The 12,826-nt window shown below is 39.2% G+C and overlaps 1 protein-coding gene across 11 annotated transcripts in view; it reads right to left on the bottom strand.

The window, feature by feature from the left end:
- MCF2L2 (MCF.2 cell line derived transforming sequence-like 2) overlaps positions 1-12,826 on the bottom strand; it is a 154,526-nt gene that overhangs the window by 17,489 nt on the left and 124,211 nt on the right. For all 11 annotated transcript variants that reach the window (XM_035334040.1, XM_035334038.1, XM_035334041.1 and 8 more), the window contains 6 exons: positions 9,429-9,554; positions 5,267-5,488; positions 4,532-4,624; positions 4,065-4,143; positions 3,398-3,470; positions 170-279 (listed from right to left, as the gene is read on the bottom strand). In XM_035334040.1, the coding sequence (XP_035189931.1) occupies positions 170-279; positions 3,398-3,470; positions 4,065-4,143; positions 4,532-4,624; positions 5,267-5,488; positions 9,429-9,554 (703 nt within the window). The remainder of the gene's footprint in view (positions 1-169; positions 280-3,397; positions 3,471-4,064; positions 4,144-4,531; positions 4,625-5,266; positions 5,489-9,428; positions 9,555-12,826) is intronic.

Here is a 12,826-nt window from a genome sequence, read left to right as displayed (position 1 = left end):
GGTAATACTTTTTGGTATTCATGAAGTTTCACTCAGGTTTGTAGCACTGATTTTTTTATGTTGGACTTACACAACACGCATTCTGAATATCCTCATCAAATTCTAGAAATGAGTTTGCAAAAATAAAATTACCCTTTGGAAGCCAAAAGCTCTGTCTTGGAACTCCTACCTCTCTTTTGTCTGGCACTGGGACTGGAATTCCTGTTTTTATTGTTAGATGCTTCCACATTTGATGTCTCAGATTTGTTTTCATATATGTTTGATGACTTCCTGCTATACCTTTGGACAAAAAAAATACAAAAATAGTTACATTCCTTCTTAATACATAAAGGAGCACTCAGATATCAGCACTAAGCATTCTTTGTTACCATCAGATGCTGAAACTTTAATTTAAGGGGTAAAAAGCATGTTTTAAAACTGTGTTCTGTAAAAATCTGCATTTGTGTAGGCATGTATGGTGAAGAAGCCATTCTAGCCCTCGCCTTCTTACTCCTTTTGCAAGTCCAACAAATTTGGAAGGAAGAGGTGAGAAACTGGGTTAGAAAAGAGGACCCCAGTTCTCCATTATTTGAAGCATTAGTGTATTTGACCCCAGGAGAGAAAAGGGTACTGGATGGAGATGTTATAGCATGAGTAGACAAACATATGGTTTCCATTGGCTCCAGGATCTCCCAACTTCTGTTTCTTCTGCTCTTTGAAAACATGAATCCAAGTGGGATATACCTGAATACATTTGAACCACAGACCAGGGGATCTGTCTTGCCAGATCTGCACAGGTACTTTGCCATCTGTAATGGGAATGAGCTGCCTGCCCCAGGTTTGTAGGGCATTAGAGCTGCAAGGTTCTTATCCTCCTTTTTTTTTTTTGCAAATGCCTGGTGGTATAGTTTGGGTGTTTGACTGTTATCTTTGGCAAACTGGATGTTCCACCCATATCATTATTTCTACACACTTGAAATACTCTGTCCCCAAATGCTCATTACTAACATATATCAGCAATTACATTGCTGTTTACAAGTAACATATGAACTTTTCTTCTTAATATTTGTGGTGTCTGCCTTGCTGTAAGGGAAAGTCCAAGTTAACATTAAAATCTTCAAAACCTTTGGAGATCCATGAATACCTTTTATAAGTACAAGCGTACTTAAGTACAGTGTGGGACTGCTTTGTATTTGAATCTCTGACCTGTTTCTGATGGAACATTAATGGAGGTCTCTGTTACCTCCTGTACTAAATCAAAATATGATTTTGCAGCCTGATGTCAGATACAAAATGGGGCTCAAAATAAATATGGGAACAAATCCAAAGCACACTCACATTTCCTTATTCTTTTTTCTCTGTTCCTTCTCATGTAGGCTGAGATATCTATGAAACATGCAGCTGACAGAGTTAAAGATTTACAGCTGTGAGAAAGACACCAAAAAAACACACCAGCTTCTTTGAAACAGTATCTGCAGTAAAATTCCTAGTGTCTATCTGTGTGCACAGGATATTTTTACGTGGATGTATGACTTAATCAGTCATTTCCAAGAAAGCAGAGTTAAACATCTAGAAAAATATTTAATTTAAGCTGTTTATGTTTAATAGATTAGAAAACAATATAAAGGGATCATTTCATTATCACTGAAATGCAGCAACCATCCCTTCAGAGGGATACAGCAGCAATAGATACCACAGGACATCTCATTTCAGGATTAAACAGTGAAACTTTGGGGAAGAATTTACAGAGAGAGATTTTAAACAGATTGAATAGGATTTAGGGACATGGGATAACCACCTGGATCAAAGGCTCCAGCTTTAAGTGTTTATTTTGTAGAGACCCCAGCTCCAATCCTGAGTCAGCCCAGCCCTGGCTTAGCTCATGGAATTGCATCCCCAAGTGTTGCAATGACATGCAAACAAAGAAAGGGGACTGTGTCAGTGAATGGATGTGGCCTGGGGACGGGGATGGAATTTCCTGCAAACAGATTTTCCCAGTGTGACAGTACAGGTTTGACATTTCCCAACAAGCAATAGCCTTTTACACAAGGGCAACCCAGGAGAGAGTGTTCCAATGTTAAGATAACATCCCACTAATTAATTAGCCTCCAACTTCTGGCAGAGCACTGATGATGCTGGCTGCTGTTTGGCTAATACTATCCTCCACTGGCTAAATAACAGCACCTTTCACAACTGGCGGTGCTTAGTCATGCCAGTCACAAACACAGACCGTGCACAGGCAGGTGGCTGTCACAAAGCCTAACTTCTTCCTTCCTCTCCTTGCCTCCACCCAGCTTTCCAAAACAGGCTGCAGAAGGGGCTCCACAGTCTGAAGAATCCAGTTTCTCATCAGCCACTGCAGAGGCATCTCACGCTGCAGTTCCCTTGCTCCTTGTTCCCTTGCGCAGGAGCCCTTGCTCCTCTCTGAGACACATTACAGAAGACCAAGGTGGCTTCAGCTTATGCCAGTCAGTAAGACATATATTGGTACTTTGTGTTTTGCTCTCTCATGAAGACTTACCATATTTTTCCTGTGCTTTAAAACAACCCAGCATTTGGAGCAGAAGCATCTAACCTCTCTTTCTCTGCGGTGGTTGGTAGAGTGAGGACAAGCATTTCATTTTTTTCTCTGATTTAATCCACTTTCGGATAAATATCTAATCACATGGCCTTTCTTCCTGGAGTTAATTAATTTCCTGCTGTCATATTTTGTCTATAATTTCTACTTTGAAAATTCACATTTTAATAGCCTTGTGAGAGGGACATACATCTGGATTGATTTGAAATCTTTTTGTGATTACTGGAACAATTTTTTCCTTCTATTTCAGGGGTGGTTTTGCTGAAAGATTTTCACCTTAAACCTTTTCAGCTTAAACTTCAAACAAAGCATCTCTGAAATATAACCAAGCCTAGAGAGAATATAGTGCAGAATTAACAGAACTGCATCTGTTTAAAATTTCTTGCATTGAATTGCACAGCTCTCAAAGACTGACTGTGTTACCTGGGATCTCTTGGTTTAGTTTGTCCTGCTAAAGCAATCACAAGGAAACATTTACAGCGGTTATGCCATGCCAATTCACATATTAAACTTGCCCAGCAATTGGGTCATTACAAAGATTTGCTGACAGCTCCATTTAACATCCTGAAAATGTTCCAATATCTAAACTTCAAGTTAATTGGGAGCATATGGTTCTTTTGCAAAATCAAATGATGATCTCTGAAATGAATTCTGCATTGCAATTCTGAGTTTCCCCATGAGCAAAGCCTTTATTTGCCTTTACATGCCTTTGAAGAATATGAAAACAATTTAGTAGTTTGTACCCTGAAAGCTAAACAGAATACTAAGAATTTATGTCCTGCAAAGGCACAAAGGCACTTAAAAGACATCTTCCTGATATGCCATGGTAGTTTTAGTTACCTGGTTATATTGGAGGAATTCATTGGCGCATGGTATACACTCTCAGTGATTCTTTGGTGTAATTGACTTGCTTCTGTTAAAATAAATAAATAAATAAATAAATAAATGTTGAAAGGAATTTCTCTGAATTGTGGAAGTTGCTTCCTTCCTTGTGTAAAAGAAAGAAGAAAAAAAAGAGGAGAGGAGAGGAGAGGAGATGGGATAACTAACTGATAGATTTAAAACAGTCACCCCCCCTCATACTTCCCCACACACAGTAAAAAAAAAATCAGTCACAAATTAAAGCAAAGAATGGGACAGAGAGGAACAGTTGCTGTGTGCACTCATTTGTGTGGAAGGAGATCTTTTGTGTCAGTCTTGAGAAGGCACAGAGTGAAGAATGGGACCCCATCTCCTCACATGCTGATGTAAATGGATGTTTCTAAAGTTGCGCTTGAGAGGGAGAACAGACAGAAATCATGTTCCTCAGACTAATTGCGAGTGGAATAATCATTCATACAAAAGGGTTTAAATCCCAGCAATGCTGCAATCACCCATCATGCATAGAAGACGTGTTCTTGCTGATTTCACTGGTAGTACTGGACAACACTAGAACTCATCACAGCACGACAATGTCACACACAGCTACAGAAGGAAGGCAACATCATCGGATCACACTGTGTCCTACCTCTGCATGCCTCCAGTTGTCCTGTCAGGACTTTGCGTATCTCTGAAATCCAAGTGTTTTTCAGCTCAACAGAAGATGCCTTAGAATACAAAAGGAAAAGGCAAAGCAAATTTAGTTAAAGCATGTTGTCAGTTCCTTGGATGCCCTGACCTACATTTGTTTTTGTTTTCACCTAGGAATGAACCTTTTTTAGATCAAAAGAAAGCAAAGGGCACTCTTTGAGATTGAATGGCTACCATAAATCTAAGGTCCAGTCCTTGCCTTTCTGTCCACCCACCAAGTAATTTTCCTTTACTTTGCTTTCTTTTTTGCCCAAAGTTGTAACAATTTCCACACTGACATACTGGCAATTTTAGTGCCAACAGAATGACTGTACAGGACAATGTAAGTCGTAACACTGAAAACTTTCTTAAAAGTAATTCTATTGAGAGGAAATACAGTCCTTAGAAATAACGGATTGTTGTTACCTGAATGATATAGACTTCTTCCCTGCCGTTATACCAGATCTCAAACTTTTTGTTATCTCCTTTCACATTTTCTGTAATGCCCACAGTGCTCATCTGTTTGAAAATAGAAAAGAAGAAGCTGGACTCTGGAAAATGTCAACAGTCTTTAAATTCAGTCTCCTCTGAGATACATTTTTAAAAGGCTGCATTAATTTCTGCACCTTAGAGAGCCATTAAAGAACATGTATTTCTCACCATCTGACTTACCACTCATCTTCTTGAGTGTTGCAGGCAAAATAAAATATATATTTTTTAAAATGCTCAGAAGTAACACTGGCTAATATCTGACCATGTGTTTATTCTCCTTGCTTTGTTTGCTTCATAATGTCGGTTGGTTTTCAACACTATCCTGACTCTTGTCCACCTAAAGAAATATTCAGTTTGAGGTTTTCAATTTGCTGTCAGTGCCTATAGGCAGAACAATCAGAGATCTGAATCCATTCAGCCCTGCTCCTCTCTAAGGGACACTAGGTGCCAGTTTGTAGTGAGTTACAAAACCAAGAATCACATCTGGAGTTGCAGGACATATGGCTGGGTCTGTCTCCAAACTGAAACTAAACCAGGAGCTTCCATTTACTCAGGGTTGCGAGATAGCTCCAGGTATGGCTACCTTCTCCAGTTCTCCATGTGGAAACTTCCTTGAATTGTGAGAGCCAGATTTATTTTTCCTCCCTTTCCCATTGTCACATTTATTACCTTTAACGAATTTTTAAAGCTGTACGAAGCCGTCTTCTCATGACCATCTGTGTTCTCCTCTCGTTTCTTGCAGAAAAGCAGCATCTTGGTGTAGAGGAAGAGGTGTCTCTGCATCGGTTTGAATCTAGCCAAGTCCTTCACCTTGTTGTGACCCTTCTTGTGGTCAGTCCACACGTTGAAAGAACCTTGCATCAACAGCTTACCAAGCTCACTAACATCCCCCTAGCAGGCAAGGAAAAGAGAGAACCTACATTATGTCCAAACTAGGGTAATCTCAGGCACAGTCCTTTCCTCTAGTGCTGGTTAAGTTTCCAGGCAGGGGTATGTGCCTAGGCATTCCTTGTACTGGAGAGCAGATATGTAACATCTGCAAGCCCCTCTGCTCATATCTGCTGGCTAAACCTGTGTGGTTTCTTCCTATCACCATTAACCCATTGTTTTCTTTGTCCACAATTCCCAGTTTGTCTCCCCATTCACAGTTACTGTCTAAGGTCTGTTTCAGGACCTCCTCTATGGATCTGACACACTGGTTGTCCTCTGCTGACCACAGCAGTGTCTTTTTTTGACAAGAATTGGGTTTTGAGACTCCTGATCCCAAAGAAGTATGAAGACCAATGCAGTCCAGATATCCAAGCAAATGCCTTGGCTCTGAAAGATACAGGTTCAGTTTCTTCTCTGCTACGAGCTTCTTATGTATGCATCCCTGGACAAGAACTGGAAAGACGCTTAGATGTCTGGAGACACAGATTGGTGCTCAGAGGTATGTAGGTATGTAATTCCCTCCCATTGCAAAACAGCATTTAAAAGCTTTGTCAATTGTTTCTTAGCTTACCATCTGCAAGCTATGCAGTGCTGTACAGCCTTGGGCAAAGAGCGAGTAAATGCACAAAAGAGCCCTAAAAATATCAGAGGGAGACTGTAACTACAAGCAGGAACCAGAGCTTTCTGAGTTAAAGCCTTTTTCTGAGGACAGGACCACTTATGGGGAAATACTTCAATGGATGTAAATGATGTTTGGCTCAGATGCCAGCAGCACAAACAAGTATAGCTCAGTTCGGTACTAAAGAGTGTAGTAATATGTGGATAGAGCACATGGCTGCATCTACATGGTAATGGGCTTTAGAACTAATGATGAGTATAATTATGCTAATGGCAAGTTTTTCTGGGAGTACTTTGTATAAGTAGTTTAGGGAATAAGCTTGGTTCATTATTAAAGGACATATTTTCAGCATTGTTATGTTCTGTTGATTATAAGGTAAAGATGTTGGCTCTGAGTGGGAATGATTTCTTAAAGCACAGAGTGCAAATTGGTCTCTCTCACGCTCCCCTCCTTCTAACCTAGATCCAACTGCAAAATGAGGGTTTGTTGAGGTACTTTTCCACTTCATACCAGGATACTATTAGACTCTCCAAAAGACTCAGTCATTTCTATAACCATCTGCCATCTCTAATATAGAGTTGGGTTTTCTTATTTCTGCATACAGGACTGTGTATGTTTGTATCTACATGTGCAGGCTGGTGTAAACCACAAGCCTGTGGAAAGCATATTGATGAAATGTAAAGCTAAATCAAAAATTTATATATATTTTTTTACAGTGGTGAGGGCCTCACGTCACTCCAGCCACTGTTTAATACAGCACTGAGATCCAGAAGCTCAGTTCAACTTTTGTGATAGTTATGCCTCTTCAGTCTTGTGTCTAGGACTGGGATTATAGCAACTGAAGTGGGAGGCCACAACTGCAGAGGGCGAGAGGATGAATGGGGATGGCAGTTTGCAGCAATTCTACAAAATACTTTGAATATTAGCCTACAAAGCCTGTGCTCTTGTCTTCAGTGTGGGCAGAAATACAGAGAGGAGGACACCATTCCCAGGAACTTGTGCTAGTGGACAGTGGTATTTTGTCCAAAAGGAAGGTTATCTAAGGTGAATGATTTCATCATTATCTCAGATATAATTATTTCCTGTCAGAACAGTACACTGCATTTCATGCTTATGGAAGATAAGAGATAGGTATGAATGGCTCAAGTGCTGCATACCTAATGGACAAACTACCCAGGCCAAATTGAATACAAATTAACATTTTGAATACATGAAGATTTATTGGGATGATAGTAGGAAACATCTCTGAAAGTTCTGCTCTCCAAGCTTTACTATACACTTGTAGTGGCTTTGGAAAAAAAAAAAAAAAAAAAAAAAAAAAAAAGCCCAAACCTTCCATATCGACAATTTTTTACATGAGAGTTCAGCTCCTCAAGACTGTATGTGCACAGCTCCAAGAAACAGAATTGCCTATGCAATTAGGAACATTCATCAGCTGCCACAAAACCTGCTTTTCCACTGGCATAATATCCGTCTCTGAAAGGTGATTTAGGCAAATATTTCCACCATGCCCGTGTGGGCATTGTAGACTCCACAAGGTGAGGTGTGGCTTTATGAGCAATGGGAGGTGTTGATTTGGCATCAGACCTGAGCACCAGGGACTGGGGTAATGGATAGAAGAAAGTATTGGATTCATGTACTTTTACACTTTCACCCCATTTTAATAATCATGTAACAAACCATCTCAGGAATGCTGTCAGCATTGGGCTACATATCTAACCATGTTGTACCTTTTCACATCTGTCAGTCCAGGCAATAAAGCAGAGGTAAATGTCTACTACTACTACTGGGGCTACTGCCTGGCATTTCATGGAAGTCTGACAAATTCAAAAGTAGAAGTGGAAAAGGGACTATTTGTAAAGATTTCTTTAAGAATTCTTGTAAAGAATTCTTATTAGTAAAGAATTATATATGAATTTTCAATGGCAGAAATAGGTGCTGGATTTGACTTTGTTTGTTGGAGAAATTAAAAAACTAACAAACTATATCTGTCCAGCCAACAAATCTGAATATAGTAGGCTTCCATGCAACCATGCATAATCAACTTGGTGCAGCTCGTAGCTGTGCAGAAGACTGGAGTAAAGTATATGCTTTACTTAAATTTCTCAGGTCTGGGAGACCTAAACCATGCTTAGGACCTGTGGTGTTTCTCTAATCCACAGGAACTACAGCTAGTCTATGTGTTTACTAATATAATGAGGTGGCCACTGCTTCACATTCAACTCAGTACAGATACTGCAGGATAAGAACTCATATCCTCATTTCAAACATAATGCACAACCCACAGGAGCACCTCCAGCTGTGTACAGCAGTGGATCTATGATGAATATCTAAGCATGCATTTAAGTTAATTTATAAAATAATGCTGACCTAATGGGCATTATTTACTCAGCTACCAGATGCAGATGCACTTGAACAAAAGGGAGAAATATACAAAATTAAAATTCCTGAAGCCACCCCATCCTGCAAAACACAAAATAAGTCTTGCCACCTAGACACAGTTAGTACAGACCCCAGCATTTTTTCTGGCAGTCACATTCTGCACAGAATGCTGTTTTGCTGGTGCTCAGACTAAACTCCGTTACTCTGATATAATAGTTCTTTGAACCAGGCTGTTGTGTACGTTTTTGCCTTGACATTTTCACCCTGCAGCTATTTCAAAATGGGCAATCAGATCACCCTCAGGCCTCATTTCACCAGACATGTTTCTCTTTTACACGTCAGTCACTTCCACTTCTCACTCACGGGTTCATTTTCTGTAGGCAGTACTGGATGTTGTAAGTCATATGACTTCAGTGGAGCTTCAGTAGAGAGATTCATGGCCTTTTATTTGTACTGTGACTGTTATTTCACGTTTCAGATAATGAATTTGCCAGTCACTGGGGTGGATTCTATTACCCACTTTAAATGGAAGCCAAATTTTCCTCCCTAAGAGCAAAAGATTTGGAAATGCTTGAGTTGCATTGGGGTCACAGACAGTTCCAACAAATTTCTTAAGTTACGTCAGTCATGCTTGCTGCCTCTCACCTACAAATGAGTTTTGTGTATGATTACTCATATGGATTGCATTTGTCCTGCTTCCTCCCCACATCCATCATCCATCCCCATGTGACAGATAAATTAACATGTCTTTCTGGTCACTACAACATGCCACTGAGAGGCATCCTTCAAGAATGTGACACAGGCTCCTGCAAAGCGTACCAGCCATGGACACAGCATGATCAGTGATGACATGAACATTGTATGGATCAAGACAACAGTAAGAACAACAATAAATAATACCTCATATCCTGTGATAGCTATCTGGTGCATGGAGTCATTTACTGACTTGATGATATCAAGCACTGTGGCCAGGGCCTCTTCCAGTTCAGCAGTACCCTCTGAATTCTTGCTACACTTCAGCATTTCCTGATTAAAAAAAAAAAAAGATGAAAAAACTACTTGAGAAGTTCTTATACCTGAAGCCACCATAATGCAATCCTCCCTGAAGTTTGTGTCGCATAGGCAGATTAGCAGACATGTAGGATAAAATAAAACAGGACATTTACCAAAATTGTCATTGAGGATGGACACTTTGAGCTTTTTCACATTTTCGAGTTTTAAGGGTTCATTAAAGATGAGATAGGACCATTTTGATATGTTTACAATGATCTTTTGCACATCACAGAATTACATCCTGTTTTTTTACTCCATACCTCTTATAAAAGAAACTCATACTTAATATAATGACTTCTGGTGTTACAGAATTCACCGTTTCCCTTTGTAATTTGTTCCAGGAGCTATGTATCCCCACTAAGAAGAATATAAATTAATTTCTAGTCTGAATTTGTCAGACTTGAGGTTCCAGTCATTAGGTCTTAGCAAGCTCTTGTCTGCTAGATAAAGAAATTTGGAATGGGAAGAAGTCAGTTCCTATATAGATGCTTAAACTACGGTCAAATCATCTCACAAATCTCTCTTCCCTAAATTATGTGAAGCTTTTTTAATCTATGGAACATCTTTTTCAGATGTTAATTTTTTGGGGTAGGAAGTAAGAAAGATTACCATAAATCCTCCCCACCTCTTATTCTCTACCTCTTCACTATGAATTACAGATCTACATTTGCAAATGTAACAGCCTTTTTTAAGGGACAACTATTTCACAGAACAATGCTCACATATAGAAAAATATATATATATTAAATATTATATTCTGCTTGAAATGAGGGAAGTCATTCTATCTTCCATCTCTTTGGTCAAGAAACAAAATTGGACAAATTAAGCTACATGTGCCCAAAGCAAGGAAAATAACAAATAATACCTTTTGAGGGCTCAGCTTCTGTAATCATTTCACTGTTTAGAGTTCCAAGTATTTAGGGCCAACTATTTACTTAGCCCAGCAGAGCTCCCTATGAGGATGACTTTTCTTATTTCTACATGTGTTTTTTTCTTCTTGAAGAGTTCTAGTCATAGCTCAGGACCTAGTTCTCTTCCTGGAACCAACGAATATAATTTACGCAAATCCTGAAAGACACATCCTCTGCCTAAAGAGGAGCTTGAACCTTATTCTGATGCACAAATTTGTGTTTTGTTTGTTTGGCTGCTGTTTTACTTTATTGTCTAGGAAGCAGTACTTGCCAATGAGTATCAACCTGAAATCAGAATCTGGGAAAAAAAAGCATCTGGGGAAAAAGGGTTAACAGATACAAATCCACTTGTGGTTGGTACAGTCCTGAGAAGTCACAAATCTCAAAGAACCTGGAAGATACCACAATTATACCACAGAATCTGAAATGAAAGCCAATCAGGATTCCCACCACTGAACAGAGACAGTAAGATGACTGTAACCAAAAGTAGTAGCATAACTGATTACTGGCACCTACTGTGACCTATGATTTTGATGCTTGGAATCTGTATCCACTATTCAGTGGAAAGAATAAACTTATTAGCTGTTAGACTTTTTTTTATTTTTTAATTATTCCTCACTATTGACTTGTCCATGCCTTATACATCTATCAATGGTATAGGAAAAGTGTTTGGTTGGATGCAAATTTCAGTTCAGACATGCAAAATGTGAAGAAACCAAGAAATAATGTGTTGCAACAATAGGACCTGACTAAGAACTGTACAGTAAGTTTAGTTTTCTTTCCCTACACAGACCACAATGCCAATAGAAAGCATGCCCCAGATCATATCCAGCAATGAATCAAGACTCCAGTGATTTTTCTGTCATCATTTTCGTGGTGTAAATCAAGACTCCAGTGATTTTTCTGTCATCATTTTCGTGGTGTAAATGGCCTTACGTGGCCATTTACATGATTCTCATTCAGGTACATCATTTTCAGCCATATTTGAGTTTGGAAATTGTTTATTCCAAAAACGGAGGCACTTGTTCTCCTGTGAGATAGGACTGAAAAAAAAGTAGTTTTTGCAGACCCAAAACAGCACGAGTCTGTCCTCAAATACTTGGGTAACCAGGGTTTGGAGGCTAAGAGCCTCTTATGCTACCTGTTGCACAATTTCTAGGACCAGTATGGATCCCTATAGTATGCATCCTTATAGTGGGGCTACAGGTTTTAATATTAGCTGAACTCATTGAAACCAGAGGGTTGCAATCAGAATTTAAAACTAGTCTACTCCTTGCACACCAAGGCAGATAGTTGAGGCACTTCTTTATTGCCAATTTTTCACACTCCCATTTTCCTACACTCCTAAAAGCTCCGTCTGCCAGGGACTTAGTACACCATCTTCACAGATCTCATAATCCCTGACAAACGAAATGTCCTTGCCAAAGTGTTGTTCCTACGTACAGAACTGGTCAGACCAGCTTCAACTCCAATGGCTGAAACCTGTTTTGCTTGAGAATTTTACTCCTTGATTTAATCTTATGTTTATTTACAGTCATATTCCAAATTAAAAGTAGAATCTGGTTTACTCTTGCTCTTCTGAACACCTTGACATTTTCTCCTTCCTTCCTTCTGGGAAAAAAACTTCAAAAAATGTTTTCAAAAAGTTTTCAAAAATAGTTTCCAAAATGGAGCCAAACTTATTTCTGGATTAAGTTGATACAAATGTACTGGTGTCAGCACCCTTCTTATTAACCTCCTTCAATTTCTGGATTCTAGAGTTTTGCATAAAACCAGTAATATGTCACAGAAATACTGCACAAGTGAATAACCAGCTGAATCCTCACATGGCTTAAACTGGCATAATTTGACCAGTGCCATGATAGCTATTAGCAAATAAGATTAGAGCCTAAAATCCTCACTGCAAATTTCACACTAGATTTTGTGACAGTACAGAGCACTGCATTAAGTCCAGATGCTCCAGAACAGCATGTAATTTATCTTCACTGCTGTCCCATAAGGAAAATAAGCAAATATTGGTTATGTTTAAGAAAGGAGGAGATGAAGACAGGAATCTAAGCCACCATCTTCAGAAAGTTTAATTGGCCTGAGAGTATCTATTTCCTATTGCTCTGTTCAGGCCAAAATTTCAAGCATGGACCACTCACCGTTCTAACCAAATGAAAACATTTCTATATACATCCTGTGGAAAATCTACAGACAATTTATTCCTAGTTGGGTCTTCAAAATGTAGGCACCAAAAAGGAGTGGATCCTTCTGAAAGATCTGAGTCACAACTATAGGTAAACAGTAGGTTCAGAGAGCTGGAAGAGTTCTGTTAAAGGGGGTTGATGT

This window comes from Oxyura jamaicensis, chromosome 9 (genome assembly GCF_011077185.1).
Source record: "Oxyura jamaicensis isolate SHBP4307 breed ruddy duck chromosome 9, BPBGC_Ojam_1.0, whole genome shotgun sequence".
Lineage (NCBI taxonomy): Eukaryota > Metazoa > Chordata > Aves > Anseriformes > Anatidae > Oxyura > Oxyura jamaicensis.
This window is presented reverse-complemented; position numbering and strand designations above follow the sequence as displayed.